The sequence below is a fragment of the Paralichthys olivaceus genome, chromosome 1 (genome assembly GCF_024713975.1).
Source record: "Paralichthys olivaceus isolate ysfri-2021 chromosome 1, ASM2471397v2, whole genome shotgun sequence".
NCBI lineage: Eukaryota > Metazoa > Chordata > Actinopteri > Pleuronectiformes > Paralichthyidae > Paralichthys > Paralichthys olivaceus.
The window spans coordinates 15,156,174-15,180,992 of record NC_091093.1 but is presented as its reverse complement, the minus strand read 5'-3'; the positions used below and the strand labels follow the sequence as shown (position 1 = coordinate 15,180,992).

Genomic DNA, 24,819 nt, shown 5'->3' with positions numbered 1-24,819 from the left:
CTGTTCCTCACATAAGTCCATTAACACCCTTCCCTTGGCACCCAAAGGCTTCAACAGGGGGCAGACACGGGCGTTGTCTTAAAGACGTTTTGAGGACATGCCAAGAGACATTAACCTACTCCACACACCTCCCTCGGACTCTTTAAGTTTGCCGTCCTCTTCTCCTCAAGTCTTCTTCAGCTCAGTACTATTACAATCTTCATCCACTTTTTCTGTTCCCACTTTAGTTTCCCTCCACTCAGCTTCAGAATTTACTCAATTGGATGATGCCATCTTTATAACACGGACTCTCTCCACTAAGGACTTAAAAACAACCAAAACAAAAAACCATTAATACATACCATTAACTGAAAGTTCTCAAAGGCTGGGGAGTTTACCTTAAAGCCATTGCATTTGTACAGACTACACTGCCATGGTGACATAGCTTGTTAGTGCAACAGACACCTCCAAATAGCCTCTCAAAGCTACGACTAATTTGACACAAATCCCTGTATTATACTGTATTTGACCCCATGACCTGACTCTAGCCCCCCAGTACCCCCAGAGGCGCATTGCCTGTCAGTTTAAAGGGTCAGACAAAGGTAAGGAGAATGTAATTGCGTACCATCTGCATTCTTCAGAACTTCATCCTCAAAGCATCTCGCATTGTGAAACTACCGACAGAAGCCTGTGTCGGCTTAATATTAGTCTGTGGGAAAATTTGCACTCGTTAGCGTGTTTGTGAAAGTACTTGTGTGCGTTTCTCAATAAGTATGCGCTGGTGCCATTTCGCGAATGCCAATTTCTCTATGTGTGGGAGCAAGCAATGTTTGAGTATGTGTCTATGAGTATGTGTTAATCTTGTCTAAACACCTAACACTCCCCCTACCTGCTCAGACAGGGCCATGGGTTAATTCTGGCCTCAGGCGTCATGGCTAATAACTGCTCATCAACCGCAGCTTGAACTTTCAGAAACGTCAACTGTTACCATGGTTACCTTATCACGGAACCAGCCAAACCTTGATGATGGTATGTAATTTGGCATTGGGAATTAATATACGAAGAATCTATTAAATTAATGTTTTTTGTTTAATTCTACTTAATACAAGAGATACAAGTGCCCGTCTTTATTGACGAAAGCTTCACTCTGTACGATGGCAAAAAAACACATTTCCGCGTTCCCGACTTGCTACGTGGTAGAGGTGTGAGCGAAACAGCAGTTAAGAAATTGACTATCAGCGTGACTTCATGCAAAGTTTGGGTGACATGTAGCTGCCTGACCCAGCTAGTGAGGAGCTAGCGCTGTCAATCACTTGTCATTCGCCAACGCCGCAATCATAAATTAATCCAGATAGATGATATTCAAGGAGCAGCTGAATTTGCTGCTTTTCAAGCTTGGAAAAGGAGTCAAAAGTTGAAAGAGGTGCTTCATCGCTACCGTGATAGTTTCGTGGAAGATGACAGACCGAGCAGAGCAGAACAAACTTGGTAAGAGAATGCTGTATTATGTGGCCCCGGGCAGAGAGGTCCTGTAGCCTGAGTAAATGAGGTGATTAGCAGGGATGGTGTGGGCTGTCACACATCAGACACTGGGTTTAGAACCCAATCATCATCTCGTGTGTCAATCATCGGCCCACCGAGGCAGTTGACCAACAGGTCAAACACTGTATACGATGAGTCACGGAGACAGAGAGTGCAACCGTTTACCTGAGTGTGATCTCACACGCAGTGAAACCAATGCTTATGCAACAAGGGATGAAGAGCCAACACGCACTCATACTTTTGTGACATCTCCATATCAGGTGATTTACAAATTAATGACAGCCAATCTCAGTACTAAAGATCCTAACACACGAACATATCAGTGTACTACAATGATTAATACATGTTTTGATTGATTTGATGCATGACTGGTGATATGACACTGCGTTCTCTGGGAATTTCCCTGTCAGATAACAATGTGTCATGACCAAGCATTGTGACTGACATCTCATATTATTAATCTCTCGTGTCAACATTTGCTGCCTTTTTTGTGGAATTTTTGAATCAATCTGATTTTATTTTAATGTTCTGAGGGCAATGCGAATGTATGGTTCAACAAAAAACTCCAATAAAGCTCCTGAAACAAGGAAGACAGACAAAGCTTGGGTCTTAACAATGTGCTGTTGGGATATATGACACGGTATCCAGGTCCCATTGAGCTACAAGGATGCGCTAGGCCTCGGCCCCCTGGCCTGCCCAATACAGAGGCCTAATTAAAAGACCATTGAGGATAACCACCTTGACTTTTATGGACCTTATAAATCTATACTGGAGTGGCCTATTTGGGGGGTCAGAGAAAGGAGGGGGAGCGGGCAGATGCAGACAGGAGAAAAGGTTAGAGGGATGGTGAAGGCTGGCAGAAAATGAGAAGGGGCTGCCCGTAGGATGTAGAGGCAGGGGGGGTGGGCATTCCTCCCCTTCACCTCCTGCCTGAGACAATAGGACTCACTAAGAGCCAGGGACCAGAGGGTGTGATAAGGTAATGATAATGTAATGAGGACCAATCATGAGCCTGAGCTAAGAGGAGGGCCCCTTAATTTGTCCCCAGAGTGGTAGTTCAGTGACAGATTGATTGCTCGGCGTGACAGTGATGATGTGACACATGCAAAATGGATGCGTCTGACAGGAAGAGAAAAAGCTTAAAAAAAAAAAAAAAAACATAAATCAAAATGAATGAAGAAATGGAAAGGCATGCATTCTACACTGGCTCCAAAGGGTCAAGCTAATCAAAGCACTTTAAGCTATTAAGCCAAATGGAAGAAGAAAAAAAACACTTATGAAGAAAACATTTGTGAATTTCTGATGCCTAATTAAACCTTCAGACCTCATTCCACTGTATAGCTGAAGATACCTCTAGGCCCTCTGGATATCACACCCCCATTCACCATAGTTTTAGACGACAGTTTAAGGTAAAGCTGGTGCCTACTGCTCCCTTTTTTAAACTGGTCACAGGTGTTGTCAGGTGGGAATTCAATACAAAGCAACTGTATAGTGTGTGCTCACTCCAGAGCTGCTTGGTGTCAAATGTTTCTCTAAATGCAAACCTGTTTGTTGCAGTCGCTCTGTTTTTGTCTGTCACAAATGGGTAGGGACATGTCCATGGATAAATTCATAGTATTATTGTGTTTCAAAAATGAAAACTGCACCTTTAACTTAAACTGCCACCTGTAATTTTTTCATTGCATATTCATGCCTATTGATAGAATTTCATCTCACGCTGTCGCCTCTTGATGTTGCACTGGAGAAAGTGTGGCAGCAGCAAAGTATAATCAATAGCTCCATCTGATTTTGCCACCCAATAACAGATAAAAGTAAACAGAGGCTGACAGAGCTCGGAGACTTCTCAATGTCATCAGCACTTAATTTCAGCACAGCTATGAACATGATGGATGGAACTAATGTGATGGCTATAAATGTTACGAATTACATGACTTCCAAATGACATTTTAGGTTAATGGTTTTACAGCAAGTTCCAAAAAATACATAAGAGGAGTATAAGTGTGGCAACAAAACAAGGAAAAATAAAAGTCTGAGAGACAGCATTAAAAATACAACAAGAGGGCAGAACCACTGAATGCTATGTTTTGTTTATGAAGAAACCCTGAGTGTACCCAGACAACATACCTCAATGCTGAACTGTTTTCTCTTGAGCTTAAAGGCGAGGTCCTTGTGGTCAGGGAGTTGACTCGCCAGACAGTTCAGGTGAGGTACCTGACGAACATGTAACAGGCCTGTGAACAACAGAGCAGAATCAAGTGGTTAAAAGTGCAAAAAAAGAATATAATACGCAAAGTCCATGGAAGATATTCCTGTTTTATCCATGTGTTCTGTACCAATGAGAAAATTATTGCACTGGACAGAGGTGTGCTTTCAAATTTAAGTGATAATGTGCAATAATTTTTTTCTCCCTGAATTACACACGCAAGATTCACTATGAATTACTACTAAGTACTACTAAGAGCTCAACCAACATTGTATTTTGTATTTTAAGGGAATAGTTCTCTCTTCTATGTTTGCAAAAAACATCAGATAAAATAAAAATCTTTGCTGTTCAGGAAAGTTTCCAATGTTTACTAAGACATTAGAGCTGGGGACAGGAATCGAACACACAAGATGGGAACTCTAAAACAGCCAAAGGGAAACTCTGGAGGAATTTTTTTTTTCTCATTTCCATTCACAACAAACTTACATTTTATAAATCTGGAAAAATACTGTCGAAGTGAAGTGGTATAAATGAGCGTGAGAGGAAAAAGAAGAGATCGAGGGAGTAATGGAGAAAGGGAGACAGACAGAGAAAGTGGGGGATGGTGGATTCTCTCCTCTGTGCACTTGGGTGATTTCCCCTTGCCTGATTTGCAGTGACAGGCTTCCCAGCATGCTTTGAGCAGCCCTGAACTGCTGCCGCAAACACGCACGCACGCGCGTACGCACGCACTCTCACACTCATACCAGATGCGTTTGCACTCATGAACACACATCAAAACAGTCATACACATAAATGTATTTCATAACCCAACCAGAATTTCTCTGGCTGGTTAAACAGAGGGCAGATATATTTTTGAACAAGACATTCAAATAATATTAATGTCATATTCCAATAAAACATTTTGGCATTTATACGATTTTATAAAATTATGCGCTAAAACACTCATACTGTATGTTGAATAGGTAACAAGCCACCTGCCTTTACAATGCACAGGAATGTGATCAGTATGGGATGTGTTACCTAAATAAAACATACTGTTGGAGAAACCAAAATCTGCCACTGAATGTTTTTACTCCTCATCCCTTCATCTGTCACAACCAGGGCTGTCTAACCCATGGAGGGGAGGGAGTGAGGAAATGAGAGGAATAGTGCAAGAGTGGGAGAGTTCGAGAGGCACGGCTAAAAATACCCCACTCGCTTAAACTGACCTTTATGCATGGAGTGTGTGATAGAGTGATAGAAAAGAGGGAGGCAAGCAGGAGAAAGAGGGAATGGCAAAATCATGCAGGAAAAGTGATGGCGAGGACTGGAAGGCTGGAGACAAACAACGGTGCCCTCCCCTCCTTTTTCTTCGCTCCCTTCTCCACAACCATCCCTTACCACCATCGTCCTCTCCTACTGAAAGCCTTGCCCTCCATTTATTAGCAGAGCATGCTGGCCACGGAGACATTGAGCGAGGGACAGGGAGATAGAGACAGAGAGGAAGAGTGATGGTGAGAATATCGATTCCCCAGTGTTGGTCTGCGCTGCTCCAGAGCCTCAGGGGTATGGGACTAGGGGATGGAGAGGGGGCGAGGTGAGAGGGAGAGAGGGAGAGAGGCTCTGCTGGAGGGGGGAGGCAGGGATGGAGGGGGTGAGGGTGCGAGGGAGAGGGGGTACAGCGTGGCAGCTGAATCCCCCCCGGCCTGTCTACTGAGGAGCACGTCTGATTGAGCAGCAGCACACTAACGCGCACTGACAGCCTGGCCTGCAAGGGGGCTGCCCTGCCTCCATCCACAGCCCAGCCCCAGCCTTAATGCACTGCCTGTGTGTGTGTGTGTGTGTGTGTGTGTGTGTGTTTGATGGAAAAGAGACAGAAAGATAAGTGAGTGTGTTCTTACCATGGTAATCTTTGTAGAGTGGGTTGGTCTCTCTCTCAGAGCCTTTGAATGATTCCAGCGCAATGGCATTGTCACATAGCCTGGTTATGCTGCCCATTAGAGCTCTGTCCTGTAGGATCAAGGGAGATCCAGGGAGAGGGAGGGGGAGAAAGGGAGAAAGGGAGACAGAGAGAGAGAGAGAGAGAGAGAGAGAGAGAGAGAGAGAGAGAGAGAGAGAGAGAGAGAGAGAGAGACATGAGCAGGTAATTAAAAGCCTCCTGACGGGCCATCAGTGTTGCAATTAAATTAGGTCATCATTTCCCGTGGCCAAGACATTTCTGCCCATGGCTCAGGTGAGGGCGATGAGGTGTAGAGGTGGAAAGAGCACTGATAGAGGTTACACAGGTGATGTCATGGCAGACCCACGGACATACACCTTTACATCAGGCATGCATTTTCAAAAGGAGGGCATGGGAAAAGTCAATGAGCAACACATTGAAGAGATATTATCCAAATATTTTACAACGCGGCACTCAGTTGGTGCTCACTCTTGAACCAGCACCCAGCAGGGGAGAACAGAGAAGTGGGAGAAGACAACAACTGAGGCTTGATGATGAGAGCTCCACCTACTGGTCAGGTCAGCAACTTGATGACAAGGAGGGCAAATCAGGGGCAAAAAAAAAAAAAAAATTTGATAGAAAGAATGAGGGAGGAATATACAAAAGTATGGAGGCAGGGGGTAAAGGGAGTGGAGGGTAAGGAGAGAGAGAGAGGGACATTGGGATGGAGGGAGTCCTGCATTATTAATTCCTTTGCCTCCTGAATCATTCACGTCCTTTTCTCTGTGTTGGCTGCCACTGCCTAATGCAGTTTTCATGCCTCCATGTCTTTTCTTCACTCTTTCCTCCTTTTCATTTTTGTCCTACTTTTAAAGTATGCATATCCCACCAGTCAGTACCACCGGCACTTACAGGGTATACGAGGTCACTCACACGCAGCAATTAACGCCAAAGCAAGAGTTTTAATACGACAAATTATTCAAAGCATCAACGCCACAATATGACCAATAGTGTTTGTGGGAGTTAAATAGCCACACTAAAACTATCCATGCAACCCAGTGTAGGCCATAATAACAGTGCTTAGTTAAATGCAAATCTGAGGCTCCCTGGCAAAGCATCAAAAGTTTCAAAGTCAGAGTATAAAGTGTCCACACTGAGCTGTGCAGGACTGTGGCAGCAGAACAGAATGAGGTCAGTAAGACGTGCACATGCTCCACAGTTCCATGAGGTTAAGGAGGTGATCAAGGAAACACTGACCTTTTATTCTTATTTTTAATGGTATTTATGATAGATAAGGTGCTCAAACAAGAATCATTTTTGTTCTGTACTGAGGATCTGTGGTGGCTCAGTTCTCTCAGATTCAAATTGTGTAAATCATGTGAACACCCTGAGCCGCAGCTGATGACCACAGAGTGACATGTCAAAGGGAGGGCACAGCATCTGACTTACCCTGCAGTATCTTACCATGACTAGGTAAGTGACAGGGCTTAACGTTACTGAATAACCCCATTTGATTGTAGTAGTTTGGCTCAATGTCACATACTTGGGTTTGTTTTTAAGGTGTGTCACTGTGTGTGCATGTGTTCCAAAAATGTGATTGCTGGTGTAGTTTTCTTCAAGTAAACAATCATCCAAGTACTATGCCAAAAATACAATCACTGTGATGGAGGCTGGAATGACATTTCTGTTGCTCTAATGTCTTGGGAAAGGAGAGGCTATATACAGAATGAGACTGAGACAAAATAAATGTACATCACTTCCATGGCAAGAAATGGAGGCAGGAGTTTGTCCACAAAAATTTAACATGCACAGACACCATTAAAAATATGTAAAGGACATAAAACTAGGAGGTGCCTAGATGATGACCTTAAGAATAGGTTAAATATACTTTTAAAAATAAAATTAAAATGGAAAAATGACTGTTGAAAATATTCAATAGCCACCCACTAAAAAATATTAGCACATGCAATTGTTTAACAAATTATGAAATGGATCTGAAATTTATATCAGAATTATCCAAAATATATGAAATTATATAAAGAGTGCATACCTCGTCCAAGGCCAAACAGCTCCCTTAATTCTATCGAGCTGCACCAAAGTGCACACACTAATAGATATCAGTCCCCTGAATATGCCAGATTTGTTTCAAGATCTATGAATTATTTCCTGTAAAATTGGTTAAAAAAAGTCACAAAATGCAATGTTTAAGAAAGTGAAATAAAATATTCTATATGTGCCCCTTCCTCCACCTTGCAGGTGTATATGAAGTGACACCATCAAGGTCTTACATTTACATCAAGTGAAATACTCCAATCTCAATCTAAAAAAAATGACCATAAGGAAATTGAAGTCTAGAGCTATGTGACAAAATACTCTCATAGGTCAGGACACAGGACACTCACAACACCATGCAACTTACACAGCAGGTAAGGTGTACACGGGTGCATTTTGGGAAGGACTGTGTGTTTGTGTTTACTGGGGGGGAGATGGGTGTGGTAGCAGGAGATAGTATGACGGCGGAGGACCGGGCTGGGACAAGCCTAATTAATGTTTCAGATGGTCTGTGGCACTGGGCTGCTGTGAGGAGGCTTTCAGTGAGTTGCTCTGCTTCCCAAGCTGCTCAATAATGGATAGAGAGTCCGGTGTGGTCTCGGCCAGCTAGCCCACTGCTACTAGTCTAGACAGTCTTCTAAAGGCCACACTGTGTTAACTAAGCTAATTATCAAAGCAAAGGTAGTGTTAGAAAGACGCTAAGATGACGATGAAGATAGAAATCCTTATAAATACCAAACAAACCCAGCTGATGACCTGAGTTGACCACTTAGAATCTTTTCTAGTGACAACATGAAGTGAGATTCACAGTGTTTCTTATCATAAGGTCATTACATAAACTGCCATCTTAATAGCCACTCATTACCTACATGTTGGCTCAGATACCCAACACCTGATTCAGTCCAACCACCCCCCCTGCCACAGTTCTCTTCTCTTCTTCCTCCGCTCATTCACTTCACTCCCCAGGGTGGAGAAGGCGGAGGGGACAGATTAAGGGTTTGGAACCCAGGCCAGGGAGGGACAGGGGGACTGCTCCCAACCACAGCTGACATCTGCTAGTTAGCCACTTTACCTTTTTTTGACTAGGCCAAGGCCGCTGAGCACTGAGTATACATAGGCCTGGAGCCAGAGCGTGTTGTGACAACACAGTCGTTCTGAAAGTTCAGCATCGACCTACATCTTTGTAGAAAGGCATCAGAGACAACACAGCTTCAGCTGAGGACTGTGAGGAAGAGGGGTGTTTGAAGCTTGGACGAGATAAAACATTTTGGTAGAAAGTCTCAGATGGCTTTTCTTGTGAGGTTGCCTCTACGGCTGAGTGTTTGGGGGAGGGCTGTGGTTTGCCATATGCCTCAGCAGATGACTCCACCTTCACACTGAGAGGCCAGACTGGACACAGACCCATGCACGTGGACTCAAACCCCCCCCACCAACACACACACAGCTACAAGGAGCGACATGCATGCACAGACGCACACACTCACTGTGTACAGCTTCAAGTAATTACAGTCCAAACAAACAAACATAGATTTAGGGGGTTTGAATGAAGTGTGCACTCGGCTGGGTCTGTTGGGGGAGTGATGCGTGGAGGAAGAGGCCTCTCGCAGGACTGAGTCATACCAGGGTGACACTAAACAACGGGGTCAGGAGGAGAAGAGAGGACGCTCCACTACAAAAGACTACGTGCCCTGTTAGGGAATGAGAAAATGCATATGTACATGGATCGAACATCAACCCACATAGAAGACTATGATTGTTACTTCCACTTAATTTAATTTTAGTACATTATTTTTTACATCTGAGGGAAATTTAAGAAAAGGACGTCTGGACAAAGGAGGAGGAGCTAAGAATAAGAGGTGAAGAGGAGAAGATTGCAGAGTCCCCCTGAGTTAGACATATAACTCACACATCAGAAAACAACTTCTAAACTGTTAAACATTAGGAAAAACGGGAGTACATCATTCTTCACTGATCACATATATATTGATTGTATTCTGAATGGATGCCGACAAACTGTTCTCATGTGTCAACCATCGTCTTACCTGGATGAGATGTGAAGGTACAGTAACTACAGCAACTGACAGCGATGACCTCAGCAAAGCACGCAGTCCATAGAGAAAGGCAGCCAGGGAGTGGCGGTGTGTAGGGTTGTCATGACAACTCAGGTCATCACCCCAAAGAGCAGAGCCAAGAGAGTGAAGGCCAACGCGCAGGATGTTACGTGACTTTGACTATAAGAAAGAGGAGACAAAGAGACGGGGTCGGGGACATAAGAAATGTATAAAGAGCCACGGATGTGTGGGGTATTCAAAGCACAAACACAGAACATATATGATGCAAATAGTTTAATCTAACCCCAGTTCACAGAGTGCATGTGAAGATTAAAGGATAACTGCTTTTGAAGTATTTCAGAAAGGTGCTGCTGTCCTGGGTAGTATTCCCAAAGTCTGGGGAGAGCGACTGGACAGTCTGCTCACCAGCACAGACGATCGGAACACAGTGCCCAAACGTGACTGGACACAACTGCCCAATCACAGAGGCCATCTGACACACTCACAATGGACCTGTCAGACAGGCTTCCAATATGGCTGCCACCCAGAAACCCCAGCACATTCTTGGCACCACTGCGATGCTCTGCAGCCAAGGGGGCCTGGGTAAGGGTGGAGCGCCTTCCCCTTGAAACCCCCCCACCCCGCCACGAGAGATCAACGGTAACCCACTCTCATGAAGACTGAGAAAAAGTGGCCAAACAGTGGCGGGATATATATCACTGTAAGTGAGAGAATGGAGGAGCCTGTCCAAACTGTGAGAGGTTTTTAACCTTTCGCACAATTGCCTTTTATTTGGGTTTTCTTCAGGATGGCTCCTGATTACTGAGGTGAGAGCCAAGAGTGATTAACAAAGCTTGGCCTAAAAATCTGCTCAGCTTTTCCCTTTTTTTTTTTTCAGCCTCTCCTCTCCTTTATTCCTCCCCCTCCATTATCTCGACCCTCCCAAAATCTCCTCCGTCCCGCTCCCCGTTGCTTCCTCTTCCAACAGTATGACCTAAGCTTCGTTTGGATCTGGATCAGAATCGCAGGCATCTAAGAAAAATAAACCCCATTGTTTCTGGGAGTTTTTCACAGTTGGCTCATAGTTTCCCAGGGGAGAACACTCACTTTGGACTCCACGTTCATCCTCCTCTACATCACTGCTGCACGTCTATGCCTGACTATACTTAAATATCTTCGCTCTGTGTGTGTGCTCCTTTGTCATTATTAGATTTGCCCTGTCTTTGTTTAGCAGGCTACACAGGTTTTTGGGGCACCGAATTAGAAATCTGTTTCTATGTGTGCAGCCCAGCAGGGGGGAACTGTGGTAACACGACTGTTGCTGTGGCAACATCAAGAGGAGAAGCCAAACTTAACGCCTATAGTTTAGCCTATAGAAAAATTAGGGAACTGTGCCAGTAGAGTCCAGCCAAGGACCAGAGGCCAGCCATATAGACTACAGCCAGCCTGGGACCACAACCTAATCACCAGCCATGTCTCTGTGGAGACTCACCGTCCTGCTGCCACTCCTGTCTCACTCATCTCAAAACAAATATGCTCAGGGACACTAATCCTTGTTCTAATCTGTTATTTACATAACACAGTTAATATGAAATTTGCATCTTGTTAAAAATTCATGATGGTAGATTAACAAATAAATGCGCACACACATTGACTATCACCCATACTGGGCATTCTTGTGCCAGTGCCCACGTCGCTCTGTGCTGGTCTGCATTCCTGGACTGTGCCAAAAGCATGTCAGGCGGCCACACTGCTTTAATGATGTCAGCAGTTAATCTGGTTTGTGAGTGACAGCGCTCGGGGAGGGATGGAGGGAAGGAGGGGGGTGGTGGAGGTAAATCCTGTGTGTGAGTGACAGGGGGAGAGGTGGCTCCAGGTGACGAGCAGAGGGGTCACCAAATGTAGGTGAATAGAGCGCACCCACACACACCCACCCACCCACTCACATATATATGCAGGCGTATCACAGTGTTAAGAGAAGAACACTTGGCCCTGTGAAAAATATAAATGGAAATGACAAGTGAGACAGACGGGGCCATCAAAGTTTCTGGCATACTGTGGAGAACGGATGATGACGGTTATTAAAAAGATACATGTCAAATTTAAGACACACACAGGTGAGGCCGACCTGAGGTGAACAGACTTGAGAGAAGCTGTGGTTGGAATGTGACAGAAGAGCTTAGGCTACCAGATGCAGATCTAGTATCTCTTGTTTGAAAATGTTCCTCTAATGCACATTATATGAAATGCAAAATAATTTGACGATTAGTAGGCGAGACATTTTCAGATTGGTACACATTAAGTGAGTCACTGAGTTCACCTTTGATGACATTCAATGTTCAATGTAGAAAATGCATATTTGTCTTCTGTGTTGACTCACAGCTCACGCAGCTTATGGCAGGCATATTTAACTTCAGCTCAAAATGTTGTTACTATTATGTCATCATCATAAAAAAAAGAAAGAAAAAAAAGAGAGACATATTTGAATATTTCTAACACCCCACTTTACCTCACTTGGATGAACTGGCAAACAGGTAATACAACTTAACATACAGGGAATGACTGTTGTTACCTCCGTCAAAGAAGTTGTTGTTGATGTTTGTTATTTAGAAAGATAACTCAAAAACCCGGTAAAGGGATATGGTATTGGTCAGGGAAGAACCCATTAAAATTATGGTGTGGATCTGGATCGGGGGGATATAGGGATTGTTTTCATTTTCTTTAACACTGTGAGATTGCGACTTTTTAGGACACAATACATAGATCTTGGTGGAAAAAAACATGCATGTTTAGGAGACTCATATCTGTGAATATAATTTGGTGGGGCTGGATTGAATTGATTGTTAAAAAGATTGTATTGGTTTGCTTAAAGTGGTTGACAGTAATTAGAGATCGTACACATTTTTAAAAGGTTGTAGTTGCGGAAAAAAATAATTGGTGAATTCAGGCAAAAAGACAAAAATTAAAAAAGCAATTCAGTCGTGATTTCTTACCATGGAGGCTGCTACATCAAAGCCCTCCCTGTGTATGACCTCCTGAAGTGATCTCAACAACGCAGTGTAGGACTCAAGCATGGGACTGGAGAGAGAACAGGAAAGAGTGGACACCGTGGAGGAGATAACAGAGAGAGAACACAAAAACAGGGTTACTGTAAAATGTAAATGAAACCATTTTGATAATTTGGGCCAAGCCCATCATCACATCGGCTTAATCCGCCATGACTGCAGCATGGTCGTCCTGACTGTGCTTTTCTGGAGCCACTGAAGCAGACAGATGATCCATATCAAGAGATCCAATTAATTTATTTGGTTGATTAAATTACAACATGACTGGTTCTCCGTCAGCTCCCTGAGGATCTGATTGTGCCGAGACAGACCAATAGACAGACAGACAGACAGATGAGATGCACAAACATACACACAACAAATGATAAGTGAGGGGGGGGGTGTGTTTAATGAGCTGATATCTAAAATTAACAGGGAACAGCATTTTGGTGTTTAATCAGGGGTAAGATGTGCACCGCTGACATAGGACATATAGCTGCATCCGTGCAACCATAAGCAATAGTGAAGTGATGGATGGCTGCTGAGCCCACCATGTACCTGTAGGACGGTCACTAGGAATGTTAACCCCATCTTTTTACACAGGGCTCATCACTTAGGAACGCCCCACCAATGACCACTCTGTAGTGAGTCACAGTGGGCTGCTGTGTCAGTTGTCAATTCCACCTGCGGGCAACAGAAGCTGATACACATAGATTGGTCACACACCAATAGCCCTGCATAAAGAACAGCAATACACACTTGTGTTGATTACACTTGCACCAAGTATATCCATGTACTCCATTTCAGTTATTCAGCCCAACAATGGTGCCTTCTGACCCTGCTGGGCCTAATGATAGAGCTGGCTTGGTGAAAGAGGGGAGCCTACCCTCCTTGGCCCCTCTGCCCATGCCCCTGCTCTGAGGTAGGGGGCTGGGGTGGTTTGACGTGCAGTTGAGCGGGAGGTTGCCTCTGGTTGGCAGCCATTGTGTAGGACAGCATTGTGTTTTTGGCTACCCCCACTGAGCACCCCTCATTCAGGTACCAAAAAGGTCTAGGTGCTTAACTACAGGGGCTAGTGCGTCACCTAATTAGGATCATATGCGGGGAAGCTTCTTTATCTCAGTGTTCCTCTTTCAGCGAGGAAAGAAAGGAGGAGAGGAGGCCATGCTTGGTCTTAAACAACAGGATCTGTATCACCTAGAGAGCAATTTGTGCCAATTATGCCTTCAAGTGAAACGGAGCAATTTAACAGCTAGGGTATCAACATGGGGCTGTGGACACGTGCAAGGGGGAGTAGCCTGCTTAGGAGTATGCGTCGTACAAGTGTGTATAATGTGCATAGTGTGTGTGTGTGTGTGTGTGTGTGTGTGTGTGTGTGTGTGTGTGTGTGTGTCAGTTATGGGGCGGGGCTGGGGGCACAATGGTGCAGTGCAGGTGTAGATTCCTGCTGTCAAAATGTCTATGAGATCTATAACCCATTCAGACACGACACAACAGTACCAATGTGACAGTCACTCACGAGGCTGCCACAAAATATTGCTATCATCCCTGGAAAAGATGTTTTATTATTTTATTATCTCCCTGTTAATGAGCATAAGTTGCAAACTTCATTGTCCACATTTGTGAAAGTGTCGATTTTAAACCGAATCTTTGCGGCATTTAATGTGTTTGCATGGGCGCTCCTTTAAACAGTCTTTGTTTGCTGAAATAAAGGAAGAGGGATTCTATAAAGCCTCCACTACATCCTCTGAGCTCCAGATTGCTGTATTTACTCAGCGTGTGTGTGAGTGTGCCTTCTCGTGCCCTTGTGTCTTCAGCGGTACTCTCTGAGTAAAGAGCCTACATGACCTCTGAACCCTAAGTACACTCAACGCAGGAGAAATCAAACAGACGCTGTGCAAACAAGGGCCTTATTTAAATAGACACACACAACCTTGAGTTGTGAATGTAACCCTGAAGGGTAAATGACTTGAGGCCAACGGTTCAAAACAGAATATAGACCAGAATGGTTTTAACTGATTTGTATAATTTTAAAGGTTTAAAACACTAAATGGTTTGGTATCTAAATTTATTTTTAAAAAAAGCTATTTTGTTTTTGTCTGAAGTGAATATGTTGAAACAATGCATGCTATAAGCTTTTATGTGGGATTGCAAACAGTTATTTAAAAACAAAGAAAAGTAAATGAGTCAAAAGATATGGTAATTTCATCTACTACATTTTTTTATTTTGAAGAAACCTTAAACTATGTTTTTTTTCTGCAGCTACAGGTGATAAATGTGCAGTTTAATTGATAAATTAGCTGACAAATGGAAAAACAATTGTTTAATAATTTAAGTAATATAACAGCAAAAAGCCAAACACGACCTGGTTCCAGCTTGTGAAATGTGGGGATTTGTTGTTTTAAAACATAAATTATAAATTGAATCAACAAGACATATGAATAATGTAACTTGGTTCTTATGTGATGGGCATTCATTTTACTAGTTTCAGATTTTATGGACATTGCAATTAATTAAGAAAAGCAAAATCAATGATGGAAATAACCATCAGTTGCATTCCTTCTGTTTATTGAAGTCTTATAAATGTGAATCTCAGACAAAGGGATGTAACCTCTTCACACAGAAAAAAACCCCATTCAGCATCTGTTTCTTTTTTCAACGGTATGATCTGCAGTCAATCTTGCTTGAAGTGACTCTGCAATAATCACAGGTCTGTATCGGCTTCAGCTCCGATCAGCACTGTGATGACACCAGGTGGATGTGAGAATATTCACCCCTTTTCTGGCACAATTCTATGACGCACATTTAACTTCTGAATGTTCTGGTAGCTGAGAAAGTAAGAGAAGTAACCACTGTGAATATGCCTGTTCAGAGCTGCTATTAACATCCGTCTCTGTTGACCCGATCACAAGCAGACAGTTCTAAGTAAGTGTGAACGCACTAAAGACATGTGTGTGAGCTGACAAACCTAGAGCTGTCCACTTTATATCGGATCACTCCAGTTGGATTATAATTCCAGGGCTGAACAGGGCCATAGTCACTGGCCTATGTGATGCTTTCTGCTTTTTACTAACCCTATCTTCTCGTACATTCATGATGTTGACACACAAAAAGGAAGAAAAAAAGCATAATTGTGAACTGACAATGTTAAAAAGTCAGTAAATTTTTAGCAGGTTAATTTGTGTTGGATAAAATATCGGCATATTCATTCTTATTTCGGTGTAAAAAAAGGCCAAAATTACTGAGGAGAGCTCACTCTGGTGTTTCTTCTCTCTCTCTAATGCAAATGCTGGTTGCAGAGCTTCTATAGCATGTGCTCTTTGGAGTATGTTGTCTGTCTGCATTGTTGGTTTAGCTGTTTATTCTGTGAACAATGCCATGTTTGCTTACCTGTGTTCTGCAGATGGTGTCTTATTTGTGTAACTGTTTTGTAGACGATGTCGTGTTTGTGCGCCTCTGTTCTGTGGATGGTGTCTCATTGGTTTCCGTGCGTTCTGTGGATGGTGTCTTGTCGTCTTACCTGTGTGTGCTTGATGACTGGGTGGGATGTTCTGGAAGGTAGAAGCGGTGGCACTTGGCTGCCTGGCGAATTTCTGGCTCCATCGTCTTGGAGACGTCGTAGTAGTGGCCGAACCGGGACGAAGACGCCAGGGCACACTGAGGATGAAAACAAGTCACACTCTGGGTAAAAAATATTTGGACTAAGCCCTTCATTTAAAAAGCTGTTTAAGATATATCAGTTAGTACTGACAGCTTTTAATCTTCTTTTCAAAAATGGTTTCCATTTAACTAATTTCAATAAACCTCAACAATAAGGTAATTCATGAGAAAAATAATCTTATTTGTGTTTCTAACATGTTAAATCAGTGTGCTCCACAACACTATGGTAATGCAATTGCATTGTTTATGGGTCAGTCCTCAACATTCCTACAGCAGAGAAGTTAAATAACCACTATGACCACGCTCTTAATCATTTCTTCACATAAATGTCCACTTCTGACTGTGAAAGCAAACGTGTCAGGGACGCAGGGGAAGGCGGATGTTTTCCTGCAGCTGAAAGAGAGAGTTTTAGCTCTTCTCTCTCAGTAAAACCAGGGATTCCATTGTTAGAGGGGCCCTTAATCTACTCCTAATCTGGATTAGGGCCCCCGGTGTGTCCCTCTCCTGGCGGGACGAGGGGGTCAGCAGGGCAGGGGGGTCAGGGGCTCATCTTCTCTTTGTGAGCCAGGCAACCCGCTTAGCGTTCCATCCCCGCCCTGACGGCCTCACCTTTGATCTGATGTCTTCATCGGGAGAGCGACACAGTGTGCTGTGCCAGGAGAGGTGTGTGTAAGGGGAAAGTAAGCGTTGACTCTGGGGGTGAATTTGAGATGCAAATCCTCTGGTGGGGCTTACTAGTGGTTTGTAAAGACGATTTTACAGGGGAAGGGGGAGAGGTGAGGAAAGGACACAGATATAAAGAAGTTTCCAGGGAGAGAGAAAGAAGGAGAGGATCCCCAGGGACACACTGTGTGCTGTTAATCCACATAGCGATATGGATTATAGACCGAAGTGGGGGGGGGGGACTGTAGAGAAGTAGAAGGGGAGGGTCACCTCTCCTCAAAGCGGAAGAAAGAGTGTAGGGCTGCCGACCCTAGCAGGGGGAAAGGCAGGGATTTGGGGAGAGACAGAGGAGCAGGTCTGGGTCATAGGGTTGAGCGAGCAGACATGTCAATGCACAGACCGCAAAGTACTCTTGTTTCCCAGGCTAAGCAGGGGTGCAGGCGTGTGTGTATGTGTGTATATGAGAGTTGGGGGACCAGTGAAAAGCCTACCTATTGCCAGCTAAGTGTGAGTAATCTGGTACAGCTCTGAAAGGAGAGGCTAAGGCCTTATTCACTCCACAAAGGAGTTTAGAAGCTGATGGATTTAGTGGTGGAGACAATTGCCAAACCACTAAGACCAGAGAGCCAGCGTTATTCTTTTCTCATAGCATCAATAGCAGAGAAACATGTTTGAATTTTGATAAAAGTAGCATGATCACAACACCACCGGTATCCTACAGAATTAGACAACAGAAACAGCCATTGTATCACCTGGTTACCTGAACTTTTGGCAGATTCTGGTAACGCCAAGCGATCTTCATGGCATCCAAACTGTCCCGAGGTTCACAAGGCAGCCTGGGCTGCTCTGGCGGTTTGTGGATAGCGACATCATCCAAGATGGGAGCAGGGAGTTCCTGTTGAAAAACAGACAGTGAGCAAATTCAATTAAAAAAAACACACAAACAAAGGAAAGGAAAACCCTTTAATGGATGATTTTATCTGGTTTTAACAGATGTTGTTTGATCTTTCTTATTTTAGTTTAGTCTTGTTTTGCTCTGTGTTGTTTTATTCCCATATATTTTGTATTTGGTAAATGACCTTGTGCCCTTGATTGGATAAATGCTACAGAAATTAAGTTTTATCGGAATAATTAAGATAGACTGATATATTTCCTGGGGAATCCTAATAAATTGTCCATGAATCAAATTGACAGGGTTTCTCATGGTGTTTTTACAGTAGTGCACATGAATGACAGAGAGATTAGACAGGAACAATATTCTGTGCAGCAGCACAGAAGAATGAATGATCCTTGAAGTTGTGTGTAATTGTATCAGAATTAATAATATCCCTAGTAAAAATTTAACTGAACTAAGTCAAAGTTAGTCCCTTTTAATTTAAAACTCTAATTCATATTACAAACTCTTTCATCGTGTTAACCAGTACCAAGAGTTTACATGTATGCAACACAAAAGCAACGAAATAATCTTTCTTCAGAAATGGGGTAGGGTTGAGTGGGAAGTCTGATTGACAAGCTGACTCGAGGAAATGTGGGTTTTAAGTAACCGAGGTGTTGCAGTGCATGTGACCAAGCTTTCCAATTTCCTGCTTTAACCCAATTCTTCCTGTAGTGAGCTGGTTTCTTAAGTGTGCATGTTATTGTAATGCATTAAGTTCAACCATAGCATCTGAAGATTAGCATACCGTGAATGTAGCTGTGAAAACACTAAATGATGTGATATATCCCCATTGGGAGTCCCTGTCTCTTAATAAGCCTTTGACATGTAAAGAGAGGGTGAGGCTGTGACCCCTCCCACTATCAATCAGTGGGAGAGGGGCCCTCCTCCTGTATGCTGGGCAGCAGTCAGCTTCTGGGGTTACAGCTCCCATCACACAGTGATGCATCGGGAAACATTTCAACAATGCGACAACCACACCACCCTCGACCTTTGAGATACCCTCAGTGACCCTGATACATCTTGAGGAAAACTGTGTGTCTGAAATATCTGCTGCATCATTGTCTGATCAGTGTGACACAGGATGAAAACTGTACATTGAACACTTCTAAACACTTATTACTGCTTCTAAAAAAAGGTGGACTATTGCTAACATCTTCTGATGACTAAAGTTTTTTAAAGTGTACAAAAAATCTCTTTTGGACAATTCAGTGGGACATATATATAGGGATGATGCTGAAGTAAACACATCGAGGCACTCACAGCATCTTTGCAGATGGTTTGTCAAGACTTGTGGCTGAGACAAAAATCATACTTTGCATTAAAAATAACTCCTTCCGAAGAATTTACAGATCACACGACACCTCCTCTCATACCTGTAAGATGTCATCAGGGCTATCCTGAGCTGCCGCCACAAAAAGTTCATGTCGACACACCACTCCCTCTGCCAGGAAGTATTTTAAGATCATACGGGAGTAGCTATCATATCGGTCCTCTTCTGCAAAAGAAAGAAAAGGACAACAATCAGAATTTGAGTGTGATGGAAAATTCAAACAAACACACGACTGAAACTGTCACTCAATGCCACACTGCTAACACTGTCAGCAAGGCCTAAGGAAGGGCTTTAATGATAAAAGTAGGTGCAACATCCCCCAGATGTAAAAATACATCAACCTCAGGTCTAACATTAGAGCTCGTCTCATTCAGATGCCACAGATCCTGTAGGTCATGACCACATCACAGCTGCTGACTGCAAATTGGAGTAACCACACTCGGGCTACCTTTTCCAGGGAACAGATGAAGAGGCGATCAACATGGCACAGAAACATAGTTGTTTCTGTGTGATCTGACAATCAAACTGGACACGACACCTTCAGTTCTCTTGTTAAGTCTCGTCCACCTTCGCCTGTCATTTTTTCAGGCAGCGTCAGAGGTGAGAGGTAGGAACCTGTCTTAGGCATTCACCTGTGCACCCCCCGCTGAGTGCTACCCCGGCTGTCAGGACAACGGACAGGAGGAGACAGAAGTAAGATATGATGGTGCCTGTCCTCAAAACGCCTCCTGACATCTGGTTCACTCAAATCGCTGCTTTTTGTGTGAATTCCAATGGCATCCTTTCATATGTTTCTAGTGTCGATCACATCAGGTGTGTTTCTTATCAAAAAACTAGGTTAAAGAAACACAAGTTACATCTACAGGGGTGACTCATGCATTAAATGGACAAGCAATTATTAAAATACTGTCCCGAAGCAGCCACCCAGCTCTTCCACACTAAATCCTGCATCATCACCATGACCCCCCCCACCCTTCCCGGACACATAACTCTTCCCAGCATGCTACTGCTGCTTCCTGTCACAATCACCATTTTGTAAAGATTTCATAGGCCTCTTCACACAATGACTATCAGTGGGCACAGGGACAAAGGCAGCAGTGACAGTTTAAGGTAATGGGCATACAGCTGACAGCTTGGGAATGACATCCTGACGTGTCATCCTCGAACATCCGGAGAATTCCCTCTCTGCCCTCCCACATCCCTCGTCTATGTCCTCACCTACGGACTCTAGGATGGCCCAGGAAATTCCATGGCTCTTCAATTTGTTGTCGGTGGGGCTCCCTGTTCTCTTATTGATGGGTTTCTAGGTCAGCAGGCCTTTGTGGCTTTCAGCAGGCCCCACAAAGACTCCCAGATGGGCCCTCTCAAGATGGGGCCTATTGTGGTCGTGTTTCTATGGGAGCCTTACAAATGGAACCTCCAGGAGTCATTAGGCTGTTGAGGCGGGGGGTAAGGGGAGGCGGGTGGGAGGTGTTGCGGGGTATAGGCGCAACAGGGGGTGGGGGACGGTCATATCTTTGAGGTAGATCAGTCAGTCTGGACAGTCACGGGACAATTTTTTTCCCTTCTTTTTCTTCATCATTTTTATTATTGTGAATAAGGTTTGTGAAAAGGGGGGGAAGGCCTCGGTTTCATTTGGAGTGGGAGACTCCTGAATCATATCTGCTGAAGCTGCAGGGGGAGGAGACAAAATATCTAGGTCAGAGTGGTTTTTCTCCCCTTCTTCTTTGGTCTATGATGCACTGTTATTTTTATAGAGCCGCTCAGTGGCCATACAGCAGGTAAACAAATAATCACGTTAAAAAGCCTTGAAATAAACAGGAATACAAAAGGTGGTTTTATTGGGTTAATTGCTTATTGGCAGCATCTGTCAACCCCCGGATACTGTATCTGCCCGTCATATCTCTTAAGCCTTTAACTAGTGTGACAGCTGTTCCTCTTTATCAAGCAGTTTGTCGATTTCAGGCTTATGGTGTTATGATTTTTGAGACTTTTCTCTACAAAACAAACTAGTATTGATCACATTATTACTTTTTCTTACCATCGCACCTGTCACTCTGTTAGGTGTCTAATATTGCCTCTCAGATGTGGAAGTTTGAATTTCAAAACCTCTTCTACAGCTGAAAAATACTTTTATAATTCCTGAATTACCCTTACCTCTGTTCTTCTTGTTGAAGAGTGTCTTTGTTTTTAAACCACAAAATTCTTATTATGTTCTGTACTGCACTTATAAGGCTTCAACAGTCTTATGGATTCTGTTATTATGATGCATTATGTGAAGTTAAGTGAACTAAACTGACAAGTATACCCTAATTACGGAAGAAATGGTTACTGGTTTCATAGTACAACGTGTTCAAATTCCTGATGGTTAGTTGTACAGTTTCAACCTTTAATTACTGTGATTACTGTGGTGATTTGGATGGTACTGCAACAGCATGAGCTGCTAGTGCTCTGGCCATATCATCCATCCACTGTCACCAAACTGCCTGTGTTTAACAGACACTGATATTTTGTCCTGACTCAAGCAAGCTAAAGCATTTATTGTTCAATGTTTATGTTGCACATTTCAAATGGTGTTGGAGCTATATTATTATTTGTATTAATCATTAATATATTGTTTAAGTATTAAACTCAGTGAAATTACTTCAGTTTCTGTATCGGGAGTTTTTGAACATTTTCAGCACATATTAACAATACCGTGATAATACTGATAACCGTGATCATTTTGGTCACATTTTGATCCTGATACAAAATTTTCAGACCATTTCATCTCTAGCTCTAATATATTCTACCTTTTGTGGAGTACTGTTAAGGAATATCCCTGTTTCTATTGTGGTGTTCATTGCATACGGAATTGTTTTATATACACTGTTTGTTGTTATACTGTAGCTCTTGTTGTAATACCTCACCTGAAACTTGTTTTATATTCTAATTATAGTTTTTCAGAGTAATATTTAGTTTGTCAGAGGAATAATTATGGGATCTGCTTTTAATACAGTTTATATCGTTTTATATCACCATTAAAACTGTGTTTCAACTCATAATATTTCTTATTAAGTGCATCTCAAAGCTTTAAAATATTAAATTAAAAGCACATTTAGTGGTAACTATCATGTATCTGGGACTGGGTCTCACATGTATAACATGTTTATCATATGACACCCAGTGGAAGATACTGTAGCTCAGTTCTAGAATCAGCTACTTGATTTTTGGTTGACAAGACAAATATTTATGTGGGACAAATAAAGTAACTGGCTCCTGGTCTAAAGATGTGTGCACATTGTTCTGTAATTTAGGGACAATGTTTGTTTAGAGAATCTGAGTTTGCCCATGTGGGCTGCATAGATGCACTAAACCAAAAACGTGTCTTATAATAATATGGTACAGAGAACTATGATGAATATAATATTTTACCTTTGACTGTGGAAACTGGATGATACAAAATGAGTCCCATTTATTGTGAACTGCATAATGCTCTGTTTTGTAAGATAAAAGATTGATTTTGTAAATATGGTCGATGTGCAAATATTGAGTTTGATGTTTACTTATGAAACATAAATTGACTACATATCTGGAGGCCTGCAAGAAGAGGAGAAAAAAGGCTCTTTATTGTGCAGACTTATAGATATAATAGTTCTCTATGTGATCATTTCATTTTTGGATTTATTAAAAAAAAAAAAATCCTTTTTGGTGTGTGTGTATTTTCTCTTTCTCCCTTTTCATCCTTGTGTTAACATCAGATGAAGATGTATGTGTTTGTAAATTAGGTGTGTCTTGTAATTCCAAGAAGGGATGGGCCAAATACATGAGCATAACAGAAATAAACTAGAACGGCACTCAGTAGAGTTCATACCTCTGCCAAGGCCCAACAGTCCCCTTATGAAACCATCTGAATTCAATAGATCCAGATTTTTTAATTGGATCCGCAGCAAATTGCACATAATCAGAAATATGAGTCCCCTTAACATGTCTGTTATTTTTTTTTTTTTATCAAGATAAGTTATTTATTTTTTTAAGAATCTATGAAAATGTTGAAAATACCCTATCAAACATTCACAACATTAAAGTGAAAAAAAATCCTGGATCCACACCAAAATTGAACCCCCGCTTCCTTAGGTCATGCCCCACCCCTCTACAAAATTTCATGGAAATCAGTTGAGTAGTTTTTGTGTAATCCTGCTAAAAATCATAAATATATGTATGTGAAAGAAAAATACATTGTCCTCAACTACCTAATGGAAAGAAAGCTTTGTTCCTTCCCTTACAAAAACACAGGAGATGAGAGATCTTCAGACAGAAGCCATACCGGACTGATCCCCCTGTGGTTGACAAATCAGGATGGACAGCTCAAGACACTTCAAAGAAGACAACGACCAGTCTGATAATTTTATGTCTGTGTCTCACAAACAGGCCATCATGGCTAAAGGGGCAGACTGTAGGAGACGACTGCCTGAAACAAACACAAACAAACACACACTCCAAACCCCCCCCCATCCCACCCACCCACCCAGCCAGCCACATAACAAAACAGACACACAGACAGCACACTGTGTGCGCACACACATCACTATTTCAGAGACAAACACAAGAGAGCACACACACGCATTTCACCTTTACTGTGTCTCTCATTACCAGATGAAACCAACCGTACATTGATTCACAAAATGGAAGGGAAGAACGCATTAGTGTGTAATCACTGACTCCTGCATCGATTGGGGGGATGAATTAAAGGGCAAAGCAATATCATCAGTTGGTATAGGCCTCAGCTACACACAAATTACAGCTTCAAGGGGAAACAAGATACCTTAACCTTACTGTCTACCAGTGCATATAGCCTCGCCTATGATGAATGATAATAATAATAATAACACTACAGTGGGAGACATTTATGTCTCTAGAAAACACACTTGCTTTGAATGTAATTCGGAAAAGTTCAAAAACACATCCGCGGATGAGCATATTAATTAAGGATCACAGAGGAAGTGTGAACACCTGGGATTCTAACTAGCGACCTTAGGGTCATTACTTTATCTTCCATAGACAGACTCATGCAAACCAGAAAGAGCCAGAGCACAGACAGAGTGTTATTAGGCTCACCAAAAGTGATACTGAATTAGATTTTTAAATTTATTTCATTTTTGGCTTTACAGGAATATGTGAATTGTTGGCAAGACTTATAGCCACGGTGATAGCTTTGTGCAGTGTCATTTAAAATCAATGCAACTTTTTGACTGAGAGAGTTGCAAAGAGTTACTAAACAGCTGAAGGCTATAAGGCTTCAGTAAAGAGCAGTAATATGCACCTTCCTGGATTAAAGTATCAATATTACATATGAAGTGTCTTTCAGCAAACCGATTCACTGACAACTACCAAACAAACACCTGCTGTAACAGTGTTTCATCTACTCTCATCTATAGCTCCAGTTAGAGAAAATGTT

At 42.7% G+C, this 24,819-nt stretch overlaps 1 protein-coding gene across 1 annotated transcript in view; it reads right to left on the bottom strand.

Moving 5' to 3' along the window:
- elp4 (elongator acetyltransferase complex subunit 4) overlaps positions 1–24,819 on the bottom strand; it is a 55,211-nt gene that overhangs the window by 27,939 nt on the left and 2,453 nt on the right. The window contains exons 3-9 of the mRNA XM_020098961.2: positions 19,426–19,547; positions 17,876–18,010; positions 16,313–16,449; positions 12,742–12,826; positions 9,740–9,928; positions 5,608–5,716; positions 3,646–3,752 (exon numbers count right to left, since the gene is read on the bottom strand). Of these exons, the coding sequence (XP_019954520.2) occupies positions 3,646–3,752; positions 5,608–5,716; positions 9,740–9,928; positions 12,742–12,826; positions 16,313–16,449; positions 17,876–18,010; positions 19,426–19,547 (884 nt within the window). The remainder of the gene's footprint in view (positions 1–3,645; positions 3,753–5,607; positions 5,717–9,739; positions 9,929–12,741; positions 12,827–16,312; positions 16,450–17,875; positions 18,011–19,425; positions 19,548–24,819) is intronic.